General features: G+C 38.8%; 1 protein-coding gene across 4 annotated transcripts in view; it reads right to left on the reverse strand.

Moving 5' to 3' along the window:
* Nucleotides 1–801: 801 nt before the first annotated feature.
* utrn (utrophin) overlaps nucleotides 802–18,223 on the reverse strand; it is a 193,911-nt gene continuing 176,489 nt past the window's right edge. For 3 of the 4 annotated variants that reach the window (XM_085247254.1, XM_085247255.1, XM_085247253.1), the window contains 6 exons: nucleotides 12,750–12,911; nucleotides 11,701–11,938; nucleotides 7,748–7,823; nucleotides 7,462–7,545; nucleotides 4,660–4,685; nucleotides 802–2,130 (listed from right to left, as the gene is read on the reverse strand). In XM_085247254.1, coding sequence (XP_085103380.1) covers nucleotides 2,122–2,130; nucleotides 4,660–4,685; nucleotides 7,462–7,545; nucleotides 7,748–7,823; nucleotides 11,701–11,938; nucleotides 12,750–12,911 — 595 coding nt within the window. In that variant the 3' untranslated portion in view covers nucleotides 802–2,121. The remainder of the gene's footprint in view (nucleotides 2,131–4,659; nucleotides 4,686–7,461; nucleotides 7,546–7,747; nucleotides 7,824–11,700; nucleotides 11,939–12,749; nucleotides 12,912–18,223) is intronic. The other variant, XM_085247256.1, reaches the window with a different exon arrangement.

An 18,223-nucleotide genomic window follows, 5' to 3' on the forward strand; every position in this document is an offset into this window, starting at 1 on the left:
TTAAAGTGCTGGTTAAGGTTATCGTTAAGGGATAAGGTTAGGTTTAGGGCTGGAATACATGGCTAGAACGTCATTTTACTGGATTTCACCCATAACCTGGTGCGTAGCATAAGAACACGGAAGGTCACCTTTTGCACTCCTCAGGAATGCCGGGGGATGTGACAAATCGTCGGGATGTTACACCTCAGGAGTGAGAACGGGCTGGTGGACAACAGATGAGCTACTGTAGGTCAAATTGCTCAAAAAGTTAACCTTGGATCTGATAGAAAGGAGCATCTTAATCTGTGGGATGTGCTGGGAAAACAAGTGTGATCCATGGAGGCCCCATCTCGCAACTTACAGGACTTAAAGGATAATCAAGTGGACCTTGAAAACCTTACTGGATATAAGCCAAATTTTAACGACTTGTTAGCACGACCCGACTTTACAGCTCTACAAAGTTTTATCAGAATTCATTTCTAATTTTTCAAGCTGGCAGTGGCGCCACTCGGCCTTCCAGTAGATACACCGATGGTTTCAGTTTCAAAATCATAGGTGACTTCCATCTCGAATTATCGCATTCACAAGACTTTCAGAAAGCTTGACCTCTGACCTCGACTTTGAGGTAGATTCCAACTAGCCCAAGATTTTTTAGTAGATATACCTATGGTGTAAATTTAAAACTCCTACATCGCTTTGTTCTCGGGTTAACGCATTCACAAACTTCGACAACACGACATCATTTTCAACTTTAAACGCAGACGTTGCCAAAAACATAACCTCCTGTGGTGGAGGTAATAACGAAAGCACATGGGGGACGTGTACTTGTTATAAAAATTTTATTTTGAATAAAACAACGTAGCCATATTACATGTAGTGTGGTCCATCTATTTTACATACCTCAGGAGAAGCGACACAGTTCTGCCATGGTACGGTTCATCATGATCATTAAAATCATCATCACCATCAGTTTACAGTCAGAGGTTATAGTAGTGTTGTTCAATCTCACAAGTTTTACAGGGTAACATATAGCACAACAACACGACGCAGTGAGGGACCAGTGCTAGAAGGCCAGTGGAAAACCCCCCCAAAACAACCCAGCAACAGATAAAATACTACTCATCATAACGGGAGGCTAGCTTCAGCAGGCCACAGACCCATCGTGGTACAGTAATAGTAACTTGTTTTTTTTCCTTTTTTTAAACTTGGTAACTCCTCATTGCAGTGTACACCAATACATTGAGCTAAAGCTTAGAAATCTATACCAGGTTGCTCATGGTTGTAAATGAACACACAACTGTTTGACGAGTTTACGAACCACAAAAACAAAACTGTGTCTATGAGTCTGAGGTAGCAAGGCAATCATGGCTTTCCTCTGATTTCTGAACATATATCTCTTTTAAAAAAACAAACCAAACCTATTCTACATGATAACGGCGGGCCTCTCATAAACCCAGATTCAAAACAACTTTAGATTTAAATCTGTAACTTCCAAAACCATTTTTACACAATCCCACAATAATACATCGACTCTCACCTCCGTCTTCCACGTGTGGAACGACAAACTTTGTAGGCACAGAAGGGGTAAAAGTTTACTTTAACAAAATCGCAGCTGAGACAAAGTCTGCCGGCATATCGATGCTTTTTAAAGGGGAACTTGACATCAAGCATGCTACGAGATAGATAGGAAAACAAACCAGGTGATCCGAGAGGTGATAGTTTACATTTTGGAAATGATCCTTTCAGCCACCGGGAGCAGTGTGTGCGCTCCCCAAGCATTTAACAAAAGTCTGGGGCTATTCGGGGCTCGATGGTACAAAGCAGTGGAATGACAAATAAAAATGGAACAGTTTGATTCCCAGTTAAGTCAACAGAATTCAAACAAAATCCCAACCACCCTCTGAAAAACAAAACAAAAAAATCTATACAAAGCCCCGTGTCCATATACTCATCTGCATACCTAAATAAATCACTGACAAATGTTCAATTCGGTACAATCTACAGTTCATAAAATATACAGTTTGCATAGTACAAGACAAGGTGGTAAAAGTAGTTAAGTTGTCTGCTCCTGTGCATCTTTGGGATTTAGGGGCAGGGGATTTTGTTTGTGTGGGAATGGTCTCTCCATCGTCCAGTCAGTCCTCACATCATCTGAAAACACACAGAGAGAAAACGCTTTGGATCAGACGACAAAAAGCAAGAATCTTGAAACACGACAGCGCCAGTTCACATACAGCCACAGAAAAGCTCGGATTTATGAGTCTCTTTGGTTAGTCCCGAGCGCTGCAGGTGAACCCGCCTCATTTCTCTTCATCAAGACATCACCGTGTGGAAACGTCAGAAGTTCAAACAAAGTAATCGGGTTTGAGAGCTGGCAAATGGACTGCAGTCCCTCAAGCCAGTTAGAGTCCATTAGGAGCGCAGAGGGGGGAAAGTGGGAGGTGGGCATGGATGAATCTGGGAAGATTTTACAAATCAGAGCTCTCCTCAGAAATGAAATTAGGCACTCAAACTAAAGCTTTGCGCTGAAGTTAAAGGAGAGTGCATGGAGCGCTGTCCGCCGAGGACTATAAAAAGCCAGGAGTGGAAGATGTTTGGGAAATGAACTCATTAGATTTAATATTCAATTGATGTGGTAATGCATGTGTTGTGTAACACTGCTGCAGATGAGTCAGATGAGGTTGCATTATTGTACAGAGGAACGTACTCCAAAGCAGGTGGTAAATAAACACATCATTAACATGGAACCTGCAGGAGAACAGAAGAATGAGGAGACCTGTGGTTCACATAGTGTTTGTAGTCAAAGTGCATATGTAGATAATGAATACAAGTCATAAACTCACAGTGCTGTAAAAAAGTATTTGCAGTCTTCCTGATTTCTTAGTTTTTTTTACATTATGTTTCAGGTCGATCAAATTCTAATATTAGACTAAGATAACCCGAGTAAATACAAAATTCAGTTTTTAGGTGATAATTTCATTTATTAAGGGGGGGAAGCTACACCTGCCTGGTTATGTGTGAAAAACTTATTGCTAAATGATAAATTAACTGTGGAAAGCTGAGTTCAGTTTCAGTACCCACACTCAGGCCTGATTACTGTCTGATCTCAGGAAGCAACACATCATGCCACGATCGAAAGAAAGGGCGGAGAAACAGTCATTAATATCTATCAGTCTGGAAAGCATTACAAAGCCATTTCTAAAGCTTTGGGCCTCCAATGAACCAGTGTGAGAACATGGTAAACCGGCCTACCACAAATAAAGCGAGAGAGCATCAAAGACTCATTCAGGAGGTCACAAAAGAACCCAGAACAACATCTGAAGAACTGCAGGCTTCACCTGACTCAGTTAAGGTCAGAGTTCGTGATTAAACAAGAAAACGACTGGGCAAAAATGACATTCGTGGATCCAACACAAAGGCTCGTCTAAGATGATCCCCAAGACTTTGGGGAAGATATTCTGTGGACTGAGGAGACAAAAGCTGAACTCTTTGGAAGGTTTGAATTACATGAATTACATGTGGAGTAAATCTAACACGGCATTTTTATAAAATGATTATTGCACCAACATCCTGACAACAATTCTACCTTTCACCAGAAGATCCTAAAGGAAATTACTCTGTCACTAGTTCATGCCCTGAAGCTCAAGAGCATTTGCAGCAGGGCAATGATCCGAAACACACCAGCAAGTCCAGCTCTGAATGACTCAAAAAATACAAAAAAAACAAACAAAATGAAGGTTTTGGATTGACCTTGTCAACGTCTGCACCAAATGAGACTTTTTGACACGACCTTAATCAGGTCATTCATGCATGAAAACCCTCCAGTGTGGCTGAATTAAAACAATTGGACAAAAATTCCTGCACAGGGATGTGAAATACTCATAGCCAGTCGTTCTTGCTGCCAAAGGTGGCACAACCAGTTATTAGACATAGGGGGGAATTACCAGGTAGGTTTGGATAACAAACTGCATTTTGTATTTACTCTGGGCATCTTTGTCTAATATCTTCGATCTCAAACATGTATGTTTATCAAATAAACAAAAAAACAAGCAAACCAAGAAATCAGGAAGAGGACAAAGTTTTTAACAGCGATGTAAATTTTGAGTTGCAAACTGCTTGAAAGGACGGGCTGTATTGTTCTGGTCAACAGAGAGAAAAGTAGAAATGTCTGACTCTCAGAAAATAGGCAGTTTAACTGGCATGTAAAAGTACTGCTTATTGTGCAGGGAGACAAGCTGAGCAGCTTAAAAAGACCCTGAGGGGAAAAGAGGTGTGAAGCAGAACCAAGGGACACCGGAGCGGGGTAAATAATTACAGTGGGAAGAGGTCAGCGGCAACAGCTTTCACTATACCTCTGTCCCAAAATGCACCTTGGCCTCAGACTGAGAGAAAGAGAGGAGCCGTTAATGGCACTCCCCTGGGATCCATTAGCAGCCGCTTTCTCACAGAATGTGGAGGGTTGAGGCAGGTGAAGGCTTCGTGGAGGGGACTGCTTTTGTGGCAGCAGCTGTAATTACCTCTAAAACGTGCTCTCTTCCAACTTCTCTCACCTTTGCCAATTACCAAAATACCAATCCCTCAATACAAACAATACGGCGTAAGAACAAAAAAACAACCCACTGCTAAAAGACAAATTAACATCCCCTGTTGCGTCTTTAAATTTATGGGAGAACGTCTTACCTGTGGTCTCGAGGAGAGGCTTGAGGCTGCAGGAGGCAAAACAAAGAAAAATTAGAGCAGTTTAACACTTGAACTCCCCAGTTCATTTCAGCATTTATGAGTCTACACAAAATTGTCAGCCTCTGGGTACCTCCCACGTACTTGTGCGCACACTGAGCGGCTGAGTCCCGGTGCCTCCGAGCTATGCAGTAACCAAATTCTAATAACGCTGGAACGTGTGCCAGATTACAATGGATTTATAAGTAAAGCCCTCGCAGGAGTTTCGACTCTCCAATAATGGAATACAATTTAAAAATCACCGAGCTCGATATTTTAGCGTTCTAATTTATTTTGCTATTTGATTAACGTTCCCAAAGGTGAATATTGTTTCAGATTCAGCTATTAGGAGTAATGAGCTATAACGTTTTCTTCCCAATTTGATCAAATACCAAATTTAAATGATGATGGCTGAAACAATTAGGCCTGTATTTAAACTCTGTGCATCTGAGCAGACATCAGAATCGAAGGCACAAAGTCACAAATGGGTGCAGAGGAACCTGGACCGCACTGAGCAAACCATCCGAAAACAGAAAATTTCAGCGCCGTGCAGGACGAGACCATCTGAGTTCAGGATTGCAATACTTGACACTTTGCTGTGCACACAAAGACACGGGAAACAGGCACAAAGCCGAGTGGCAGCGTGAGAGATGAGGAAATAAAAAGGAAGGATACACAGCAGGAGTGTGCGAGGGGCTGAAAGAGGAAAAAGACACGAGGATCGATAAGAGCACTGAGAAAAAATCGGAAGGCGGATGATGAGTTTGGTTGATATTGTAGATTATGATGATTACATCAGAAAAGTACCACCGTTTCTCCACAGGCTCAAGCGTGCACCTTTTTAGCAGAAAAAATACCTCAGAGATGTCTAAAGTCAGTGTTGTGCTGTGAACATACTGGGAATCATTGACTTTCATGCCATGCATGTGTAATTTCAGTTATCCCATGAACCTAACGGATCTACTTTGAGTTCAAGTTAAATACTGCTTATAAACATTCAATGGTGTTTTAACAATAATATGTAAAATAGTATGATAAAAGAGGGGAATGTTACAAAACCATTTGTGTAGCTGAAATGTAAAAGGTGGTATTTAATAAGTAAGATGACAGACAATTACTGTAAATAGCAACTATTTTTAAAAACTCTTCGTTGTTCCAGACGTGATTGAAGCTAAACTGCCAAATATTCTCCTGTCCCAGCAATTCAACAGTCTGTTTTGGCAAATTTATCTCAGTCGCAAACACATATTTCAGATCAAACAAATTTAAATATTAGACAAAGATAACCCGAGTTAATACAAACTGCAGTTTTTAAATGACGATTTCTTTTAAGTAAGTGACAAAGCTGTCCAAACCTAGAGTACCTGGTCCTAAGTGAAAAAGCGATTGCTAATAAACTAATGTGGCACCCTTGGCTTCAAGACCTGCAATCAAGCAGTTTGTGATAACTAGAAATGAGCTTTCCACATCAATGTGGAGGAATTGTGGCTCACTCTTCTTTGCAGAATTGTCTCAATTCAGCCACAGTGGAGGATTTTCCAGCATGAACAGCCTGCTCAAGGTCATGCCAAAGCATATCAATCAGATTTAAGTCCAGATAACCCAGTGTTTACATCCAAAGTGTGCTTGAGGTTCAGGACATGAGCTGATTGATGGTCAGGATTCAGGATTTTCTGGTAGAAAGCAAAGTTCATGCTTCCTCCAATTACAGCAAAACAGCCCGAGACCATCACACTACCACCACCATGTTTGACTTTGGCTATGATGTTCTTTTCTAAAATGCTGTGTTAGTTTTGTGCCAGATGTAACGTTTGTCTCGTCAGTACACAGAATATTTTTTCCCAAAAGCGTTGGGTTTTTTTAGCAAATGTGAGACCAGTCTTTGTGTTCTTTTCTCCTTGGAACTCTCTCATTGATACCATTTTTGCCAGTCTCTTTTTTGTTGTTCAATCATGAACTCTGACCTTAACTGAGGCAGGTGAAGCCTGCAGATGATGTTGTTCTGAGTTATTTTGTGACCTCCTGGATGAGTCGTCGCTGCGCTCTTGGGATAATTTTGGTAGGCCGGTTACTCCTGAGAAGGTTCACTGCTGCTCCAAGTTTTCTCCATGTGCAACTAATGGCTCTCACCGTGGTTCACAGGAGTCCCAAAGCTTAAGAAATGGCTTTCTAACCCTTTCCAGGCTGATAGATGTCAATGACTTTGTTTCTCAGCTGCTTCTTTAGATCGTGGCACGCTGCTTTCTGAGATCTTTTAGCCTACCTCAGACAGCTTCTGTTTAGATGATTTCTTGATTCAGCCAGTCTGGCAGTAATCATGCCTGAGTGTGGGTAGTGAAATTGAGCTCAGCATTCCAAAAAATGTGGTTAATCACAGTTAATTCATCGTTTAACGAGGAGGAGATTAATTACTTTCTCACACAGGGCCAGGTAGGTGCAGGTAGGTCCTTTCTCTTCATAAATGAAATAGTCATTGAATAACTGTATTTTGCAATTACTCAGGTTATCTGTGTCTAATATTAAACATTTTTTGACGATCTGAAAGATTTCAGTGTGACAAATAAGTAAAAAAGTAAGAAATGATCACAGCACTGTATCTTGCACATGCTACATCAGTTTTTCTGTGAAGGGCTTTTCCGGTTAAGCAAACTGTACTTTTTCCTCTGCTGACCTTCGACCTTATGGTGAGACAAAAAAAAAAAAATCTGCTGCAGGAGGCTGGGAAGACACGGTGGGAAATTCGAGGAGGAGGATTGGGAAACTTACGACTGCATGCAGGGAAGGAGTTGTTAATCTGCTCCATTACATCTGCCAGGTCAGAGCTGCTGTTATGGGAGTCCAACAGCTCATCTGAACACACATGCACGCAAAGCACAGAGAGGTTGATTTTCAGTTACCACACGCACTCACACTTTAATACTGCACCACAGCGAGGAACAGTTTACATTTACAGAAAAGCGAATATTTTTTCTCTGTTGTGAGCAATGGACTGATATCTTCCTATTTAAATAAACAACAGTACATTAAGCCTTTTTCAGCTTGAGTGTCTCACCTGAGTTTTCAGTAAGTGGCCCTCGATCTTGCACGATGGGGGAAGACAATCCATTTACCCTCGAGTCCACATCGGGCTGATGGAGAGACAGACATGAAAACAAAACAAAACAAAAGAACATTTAGTCATTATAACACAATTATTCTACTTGGTGGCTGCTTGACAACTTCAAAATTAGCCCTGCTTCACAGCAGCAGGCGGAGACAAGAAACAACCAAAGGGCAGCACAACGAGGCTCTTGTCATGTGTACAATTTCCCCAAACAAGCCAAAACTGAGTTTAACACACTACAGTATCAATCACATTTCAAGCCCTCAATTAAAATTAGCCCAGTTTTTTGTTTTGTTTTAGCTCAAATGCTTTACCCTGATGGTCTTCAGTGAGTGGAAAGGTAAAAAATATGTGCACATGCTCTTAAATATAACTGAAGTAGAAAATGGTTAAAACAGATGATAGTACATACTTAAATCTAAACAACAGCGCTCATATTTAGGATTTTTCTCTGCTTCTTGCCACTCTGTAACCTCTAGCCTCATCTTGATATAACAAATAATTATTTGCCCTCCAGTGTGCTGTGTTCTCAAGATCTAAAGATTCACAAATAAATTAATATATTACACACACACACACACACACACACACACACACACACACACACACACACAGCAGAATATGTCAAAAGTCTGTTGAAAAACCAATTTCTCAGATGCTCAGAAGTGAACACTTCATGTCCAGTGACATTCACGGCACAATCTCCCATTCCCTTTGGCTTTTCAAGTTCAAGAAACTAAATCAATGCTCCCTCCCCTCTCTCATATACCCTCCTTCTTCCTCTCCTCCTTCATCTCCTCGTGCCCCTAGCGCTAGCGAAGGCTAACATGTTGGAAACGTCTCTGGAGCACAACTAAGTGTCTCGAGGCTCGTCTTAGAATAGCTCAGGTCAGGGTTTTGGTCACCCTTCGGGAGTGTGAATTTAATGCGTGCCATCAGGAAGGCTGGGTTTATTACTCTGAAGCTTGGCAGTAACACAGCACTTGATGGAAAGACGTGTTGACACATCGTCAGGTCTCCGGGGACTCTCTGAGAACTGTAGTTCTTACTTAAGTGTTTGGACGTTTCCATGTGTGCAGGTAGCTGTGTGCGCCGTTTATGTTTGGATTTTCTGTCTGTTGCAATCAGCGTCAGAATAAATCCACTGCAGCATGCGGCAGCATTGATGGAAAGTCTAAACAAGGCTAACTCAGCGGAGGTAGAAATGCAGTAGCTTAGACAGTATACAACACTACAGCACATTGCAACCTGACAGTCTGCTGTATAAACCAAATTAAGAATCGCCTTTCAGCCCAGGTTTTTCAAGCATTTCTACTTTGAGATTTTACTTCCTCATCGCTATAATTGACAGTTATAGCAAACGTTTTAGCATTCAAAATAAACATGAGCGACACAGTCCTTGATTCGCTTTACTTCTTTAGTTCTGTGTGTAGTATAGGGATGAGAATTGCCAAATGACTTTCGGTTTGCCATCATTAATTAGACACCATGGGAAGTCATAAAATATTCAGTTAAACTTCAATTTTATTTTTTTCCCCCAATTCTGTTTTATTTAATGCAGTGGCAAATTACAAAAAAAGTCTCCACAAGGTGCTTTGAATTGTAAGTTAAAGACCCTACAATAATACAGGTACTTAAAGAAAAAACACTGAAAACACTGCAGTGCAAGTGTTGCTGCTGCTGGTTGCTCTGTGGCTTGTTGCTAAAAGATTCGAAGTGATTTGGTGAGCTAATGAAGCTGAAGGGAGATTGCTTTTGATACTTGTATCATTAAAAGTTAGGGGGAAAAACACTAAATTTGAGGCTTTTATTTTGGAAATGTGGCACCTTAAGGATGCTGGCAAACTATAACTGATGCTTTTTTTTAATTATGAATTTTTTAAGCATTCTCTTCAGGTTATAAATATAAATTGGGAGCTTTTATTTTTGAAAATTTCACAGCATCAAAGCACCTTAATAACATCCGATAAATAACTGAAGCCATAATGAAATTTTTAAAGAATCCTGTTCAATTCCTGCAACTATTCTGATGCTTTTCTTCTCATTGACAGATTAATAATAACACATTTAACCTTTTATTTATTAAGAAAACACACTGAATTTGAAGCATACTGGTCTTCCATTTAGAAACTAAGGACTTTTATTTAGAAAATCTGACAAACCTGTGCAGGTCACTGCCACTGTCAGGGTGTAGGACTGTTATCTAACATTGTGTGTGAGACGGACGATGAGAGGGGCAGCTTTAAATTGTGAATGACAGCCAAAATACTTCAAACTGCCTTCAAACTGCAGTATGACGTTAGCTCGTTTTAGATGACTGACTGGAAAAAAAAACCTACATATACATCTTGTTTCCCACACTTGATGTCAAGAAAGTGAGAAGAAATCCACCAATCAGAGATTCAGAATTTCAAATTCATCATAAGTCATAAACTGTCAACTGCATCCACCTGTATCAGATAAGCTGTTAGTTACCATGGCGATGGCATTCCTGAAATGGGCTTGGCGCTCCTCTCAAACAAAAATTGCTTTCATCCTGCAAACCGCGGCTCATATTCACCAGCTTTAAAAAGCATGAGCGCCCCAAAAAGTTCACTAACAGATCTGCATTTTGTTTTTGTGATTTTACTTTTAAAAACATGGCCATGGAAGCTACATAAAAATGGTGCTTATTTCTAGTTTTTCCTTGATCAAATTATAACGGGCCACCCAGATACAGTATCACTCCTTTCACTTAAATACTACAGATTTTAAAAAAACAAACATTTCCTACAATCTGGTGGTAAAATGATGCTTGTAGAGTTAAAATTGACAAATCGAATCAATGAGCAAATGTGGGTTATAGTGTCTGTATGTCCTAATAACACTACCAGTATCTGGCAACCTTGTATCATTAACTGCATTCTAAGAGAAAGTAGAAATCAGTGTCCTAACAGCTATTTTATATTTTATTTTATCTACTGTACTTCTGCTGAAGGACACATTTAAATTTAGTGAGAGTGCAATACTAAAACTGTTTCTGTCCAAATGTTAATCATCTGCCATTAAATATCTGCTGAGTCACGTCAGCTGCCGCCTGTTGTTATGAGTTATTGCCCATGCTCACAGCTTCTCAGCTTCCAGAGAGCCAATACCTGCCCCCCCCTCCCCTCAGTTTGCTTTATCAGGATTGCTGCTTGTTTGGCTTGAGGCTTGTGAATTTCTCACTTGGCACAAACAATCCAACCTCAGTGAGCAATTAGGCCGGGTATAAACAAATCTGGAAGTTATTAATACGGAGATCGGAGATGGATGCTGGGTGGAATGGAAATGATGTGATTAGGATCTAATCTGAATGATGATGAGCAGTTTTTTAAAAATTGTGATAAAAGTGGGTTATCATGTGGATTTCGGGATTAATAACTGCAAGCTCATGATGGAGCTCGACTTTGAACGAATCCCTTTAATTTACTGGAAGCTTTCTGTATCAGCATTTTACTTTTACGTCTGCTTAAATTATTTTTTTCCTGAGCCGTCTGAAACAGCCCTGCCAGCTGGTGTGCGTGAGTGAGTCTGTGAACCGTGATTACTGCCCTGCTGCTCCTCAACAACAAGCCTAATGAACTGAACGGAAAGGAAGCTAATGTGGAAAATAAACTTTATATCGCAGTTGTGTATGTGCTGTACTCAAAGGAGAAAACCATAATTCCTCTGCTCTGCTGCAAATTGGTCCTACTAGCCATAAGACAGTAATCATGTGCTGTATGAACTTGCTGTATTAACAATAACAATGTTACTTCAGGTTTTAAATTATTTTCAGAGAAACTGCATGTTTTCTGTCTGCAAAGCACCAAAACTACAGTCGGTAACGGGAACAAAACATAACCCCAAGTCGGGGATAAAATGTGTACATGATACGTCACCTGGTGCAGTAGCTGTCGGAGGCGATGAAGCTGAGATTCCAGCTGTTTGTTGTGTTCCTCCAAGATGTGCATGCGGGTCTCCAGCCGGCCTTTGTGTTGTCGTAGCAGCCTGGCTTCAGCTAAAAGATCTGCCTCATCGGGGTGGGCCGAGGGGCCCTCCGTCTCCCAGGGGCTTCCTGTAGGCGTGCCTCGCTGTCCATGTTGCTCCTTAAGTTGCTCATACTCCCTCTGCAGTGTCCTGAAGAAAAATTGAGAACAAATAAGTGAAGAAACAAGAAATGTGTCCATACACATGGATGAATGTGAAATTGACGCAGAAGCTGTGGCAGCTGAACAGCTGGGAAATTGGACAAATAACGGGAATATGTTCTTCTGCCTGGTGTTTCCCGTGTAAATATATAATGTTTTAATATTCTTAAAACATTCAAAAAGCCAGTTCTGAACCTCCACAGCGGGACGCCACACAAAACACCACACTCGTGTTTACCTCTTCATTCTGTGTGAAATCCTATCCACAGTGGATAACCAAACATAACGCCCCCTACCAAATCTCTCGCCTCACTTCCTCTTCACCCTCTCAGTGCAGAACTATAAGCTGCAGTACTTTACTTAAGTTGGCATTTATGAGACCAGCTGTAAAGCTCTCACCCGCTCCCCTCTGCCTGTGTATGTGTGTGTGTAATCAGTGTTAAATCACTCCAGTCGAGATGCTGGAAAAAGCATCTCGACAACAATAGATTGCACAGTCACTCTGTGTCTATACCAACTCCATTTACAAATCAAAACGGGGAAGGAGCTGGCGGGTGAGATGCACTGGTGGTACGGTAAGTGTCTGTGTGCTGTAGTGTGACTCGAGCGTACACGTGTACTTGAAAGAAGAAGCTGTCAATAAACACTTAGCGTAACAAAGGCAAACAGATAAACCCCATTTTTATGCATTTTGAGAATGTCACTTTTCATAAAATTAATCAATAGCTTGTAATCACTATCAGCAAAGACGTGATTATCAATTTTAATAAGATTAGCCAGTTTTGATGTTTGTCTCCTACCTCTGCTCCTCCTCCAGACGCGCTATGATCTTTTCCAATTCGCCGCGCTCTTCCTTCTCCACAGCCTGTAAGATTTGGGCAGGACTCTGAGGCTGGCTGCAAGGAGAGGCCTCCCCCCCCAGTGTTTGGCAGTACTGCAGGATCAGGGCATGCTCATCATCCCTGTGGAAAGTGTAGAGCTTATGATGAGTGACGAGACCCACACATCCTGTCCCTGCTATTCAGTTCAATTCACCTTCTGTTCAGTTAGAGACGAGCTATTTACTTTTGCCATTTGAAAGAATTATGGTAACTACTTGTATCAAATCAGTACGCTTGAAAATGGCTTTGAATGAACCCTGGGTGATTACCATGACACAGTGCTGCTCTATAAAGGCAGCAGAAGGAAAGTGGAGGTTGAAGGGTTTTTCATGCCAGCCAGCAAACTGTATAAAACAGTGGTTCCTAAATGTTTCACCAAAAACAGCCCAAAAGCCCAAGAACCCATTTATCAACTACAAACTGAGCTTTAACAGTGAATTTTAATCCGTTTACCAGCTATGCATAATAATTTTGTCTTTTCATGTTTTTATTATGTTTTCTGACTTTCAATTGATCCGTTTTATTAACTCTTAACTGTGTTCTCATTACATCTAGCTGACAGTAAGGTTCAGCTACGCATGCTGTTAGCTTACAATTTCAACTGGCACTTAAATTTCACCTCTTCAGTCATGATTATCTTCTGATGGTCTATTTCTACTCTTTGTTCACTTTAGTCAACTCTTTACTTGTCTGCTTAAACATGTGCAAATCTATAATTTTTTTTTTTTTAAACAGCTGTAATTTGTATTTCATGTTAGTTATGCTAACTATTGCGCATATTTCTTGACTACTGCAGAAATACCTTTTCAGGCTATTTGTAAACAAGGCTAAGGTTCTCAGTTCTGCTCAATATTGTTATTTATTTATTTAATTTTTTTAATCTCTTTATAAGATTATTGGTCCCTCCACAACAATCCCAATTTCTCATTTAGCCGCTTGGGAAAATGAATTGCCCACCCCTCCTTGTCTAGCAATCGATGCTATACACACAGACGGGAATGCTTTTCCCCTATTTAAGCCAGTTCGCATCTATTCTCTTGTTTGTCTGTTTTGATTTTTTTGATTACATTTAACATTTCAGCTTTACATATTCCATAGCTAAATGTGCAGTACACTCCGTTGATTAGTCTCTGTGTATTGATAGCATGTATAGTTAATTTAAATCAATAATAAATTTAGTTTGTGTTATTATTTTCCTCTTTCACCATTAGCAGACCCAAACTTCATACATGCAGTAATCAAATTCTGAGACCACTGCTAAAAAAGACACCAGTTTCAAACAATTTATTTATCTATTTATTATTATTTATTTATTTTACATTTTTCTGTCCAAATTTGAGTCAAAACACTTGACTTCTCTCAGAAATGAATCAAGCACAACATCAAACCGCTTCTGTTCAGGAATGCAAGTAAATAATTTTTTAAAAAAGTGCTTTGCTACTTTAATCTGCTTTGGAAAAAACAATAATTATACTTAAACATTAGAAAAATAATTTTGATTAAAGAGTTTAGTGTAAAAAAGCAGTAAATTAGCCATTACAAAAAGAAAAAAAAATGTTTACCAATTATAAAGTCTGAATTTATGGCAGATGCGGTATAACCCTTTGACTGGATAGTGGTCTAATACATTTCTTAAGCACTGTATGTTATATAAAAGTATATAACAACTATGTAACAACTTTATCTATAACTCTCGACTTAATGTTTCAAAATACGAGTTTTAACAGAAGAACAGAAGAAACATGAATGGCAGCTTCCAAGCACCCGATCTAAACAAGGATTGTGTTAGCTGACGTCTTGATCCTTAGACACAGTAGGTGTGCCACGCTGTAATCTCCACAAACCCGGGTTTAAAACACAGATGTGTCAGTCGTTACCATCAGATAACTGAAATGAGGGGAGGCTGTGAGGAGATGGAGGGAGCAGAGAGGAGAAAGAGCCCGGCAGACAGCGAAAAGATATGGAGGAAGAAACAGCTGCTGCTCTATACCTGCATGTGTGGTTATCCGCCTCTCTCTTTATGTGCCATCTCAGTGATGCGAGTAGTGCCAAAGCCCACCTGTCACCTTCATTCTGAAACACAGCCTGCGCTGAAGCCGAAGCCCTGACACACTCACACGAAAAGTTACACTATAACTTAAAAATCCTTTCTCCGGCTGTTGTCCTATAATGTTTATAAATTTACGTGAATAAATTTTAAGGAAAATTTCAGTCTAACGTCATCTGTAGAACTTAAGTATTTAACATCTGTGTTAAAGATAAATATTTATTTTATTTATGCTATTATTCTATGCTATTTTACATTAACATTAACCTGCTCACACTTCCTGTAGCGTCTGTGCCACACGTTAATTGCTTAAATCCGTGTTCCCAGATCTCAGCAATTAACCTGGTGAGTGTAAGATTATTAGCATGGATAAGTTTTATGTATGAAAAGTAAATGCACATTATCTGACTCACAGAACATAATACTGTGCTTGAGGTGAAATTGAGTCTGTGAGCTGAAAACCCTGCAAAGCTGACTCAGTGACATTAGGCAGGTTTGATTGATTGATTGATTGATTGATTGATTGATTGGTAATTTATTTCAACATGTGAACAATATACAAGTACATTTAGAAAAGAAATGAGAGAAAAAAAAATATACTATACAAATTACATACAAAAAAACATTCTGATTAATTTACATGTTGAAAGGGAGTGGGAAGAAGTATACACTTATTTAATCCCACCCCTGTCCCATAAATTATCAGTGAATATTTAGTCAGCTTCCTTACTGATATAATTTGTAATAAAAATAGTGAACAGATTTCTGATATACTATATACTATAATATCACATCATGAATTTTTTGTTTGTTTGTTTTTAAATAGAGACATTCACTTAATTTAAATATTTTCCTTTTCTTTATAGATCGAGAAGATCATATTTTTATAACTCTTTTTGAACAGTTTTATGTTTGGACATTGCTTTAATTCCATATTCAGTTTGTTCCATAGTTTCACTCCTTGAACAGAAACACAAAAGCCTTTTCTTGTAGTACGTACCTTCATTGTTTTGAAGTTACAAAAACCCCTTAAATTATAACTTCCTTCTTTCAAAAAAAACATACTCTGAATATTACCTGGCAGTTCTTTATTTTTTGCTTTGAATAGAATTTGTGCTGTTTGGAATTTCACTATATCGTCAATTTTCAATATTTCAGACTGCAAAAATAGTGAGTTTGTATGTTCCCTATAACCTGCATTGTGGATGATTCGAATTGCTTTCTTTTGAAGAGTAAAAAGTGAATGTAATGTGGTTTTATAGTTATTGCCCCAGACCTCTGCACAATAGCTTAAGTATGGTGAAACCAGTGAACAGTAGAGAATATGAAGTGATGTTCTGTCGAATACCTGTTTTGCCTTGTTTAGTACTGCAATGCTTCGTGATACTTTGGAATGAATATATCTTGCGTGAGCTCTCCAGTTAAGTTTTTCATCTATTATTACCCCCAGAAATTTATTTTCACTGACTCTTTCAATATCAACACCATTTATTTGAATCTTTGCATTTGTATTTAAACTACTATTTCCAAATAACATAAGTTTAGATTTATTCAAATTTAATGATAATTTGTTTTTATCAAGCCAGAACTTCACTTTACTTATTTCATTAGTCATATCCTCCAATAAATTCTGCAGATCATCACCAGAGCAAAAAATGTTTGTATCGTCAGCAAAGAGAACCATTTTTAATACTTTGGACACTTTACAGATGTCGTTAATGTACAAGTTGAAGAATTTTGGACCCAAAACTGACCCTTGGGGTACACCACAAGCAATGTCCATACATAAGGAGCAACCACCATTTATTTTCACAAACTGCTTTCTGTCACTTAAATAACTCCGGACCCAATCTAAAACTACCCCTCTGACACCATAACGTTCCAGTTTTCTTATTAATATATCATGATCTATAGTGTCAAATGCCTTTGTCAAGTCTATGAATAACCCAGCCACATATTGCTTTTTGTCTATGGAATTTGTGATGTATTCTATTGAATCTAATAGTGCCGATGATGTTGATCTGCTTGATCTGAATCCGTACTGACTCTCAGTGAGTAGTTTATGTTTATCTATAAATTTTTCCAGTCTGTTTTTAAACAGTTTTTCAAGAACTTTTGAGAATTGAGGTAGTAAAGAGACAGGCCTGTAGTTTGTGAAATGGTGTTTGTTTCCAGATTTGTATAGAGGTATAACTTTTGCTATTTTCATTCTGTCTGGAAATCGACCAGTTTGAAATGATAAATTACAGATGTATGTAAATGGTTTTATAATAGCCTCAATGACTCTTTTAACCACTATCATATCAATATCATTACAATCCAAAGATTTGTGATTTTTACATTTTTTGACAATTTCAAGAACTTCATTTTCATCAACGGCTGTGAGAAACATAGAATATGGATTTCTGTCAATCAGCGTATCGGGTTTTTCCTGTGCTTTCCCAGGATGAGTGATTGTTCTTGCTAAATTTGGTCCAGCAGTTACAAAGAATTCATTGAGACTATTTGCCACAACATCCATATTGTATTCTTCATGGTCATTACAAATGAAATACTTGGGATAGTTCTTTTGTCCAGTCCCACATTTTATAACACTGTTCAGGATTTCCCATAATCTTTTATTATTATTTCTATTTATATCTAATTGCTTCTTATAGTATTCCTTTTTACTAAATCTAAGTATATTAGTTAACCTATTTTTATATCTTTTGTATCTGATTTCAGCATCTTTAGTTCTCGTTCTTAAGAACTCTCTGTATAGAGCATTTTTCTTTATACATGCATTTTGCAGACCTTTTGTTATCCATGGACAGTCCATATATTTCTGTTTCCTACTATATTGCTTTATTGGACAGTTGGTATTGTACAGTAATGTAAATATTCTAAGGAATTTATTATAAGCACTATTAACGTCCTGTTCCTGATATACTTCACCCCAGTTTTCCTTCAATAAATCTTTTTTAAATGCATTCATTCTTTCTTCTGTTCTTACTCGTCTGTACTCTTTTTTACTGTCCATTTTATTGATCTTGTAATTCCTATCATAGATTGTAAAAATTGGAAGATGGTCACTTATGTCGTTAATCAGGAGTCCACTTACAGTCTTATTTTCAATGTCATTTGCAAAAATGTTGTCTATGAGAGTTGCACAATGTGATGTAATCCTGGTAGGTCTAGTAATTTTAGGGAATAGATTCATACAGTGCATTGTGTTTATAAATTCCTCAGTGGTTTTATGTTTATTTGGGTTTAGCAAATCAATATTGAAGTCTCCACAAATGAAAACTTTTTTGCGAGCTATTTCAATAAATGTTTCTTCTATCCAGTCTTTAAATGTCTCAATACT

This window comes from Mchenga conophoros, linkage group LG15, assembly GCF_057382185.1.
Source record: "Mchenga conophoros isolate Kocher_MC1m ecotype Shallow Benthic linkage group LG15, M_conophoros_male_GT1.1, whole genome shotgun sequence".
NCBI classification, from domain to species: Eukaryota; Metazoa; Chordata; class Actinopteri; order Cichliformes; family Cichlidae; genus Mchenga; species Mchenga conophoros.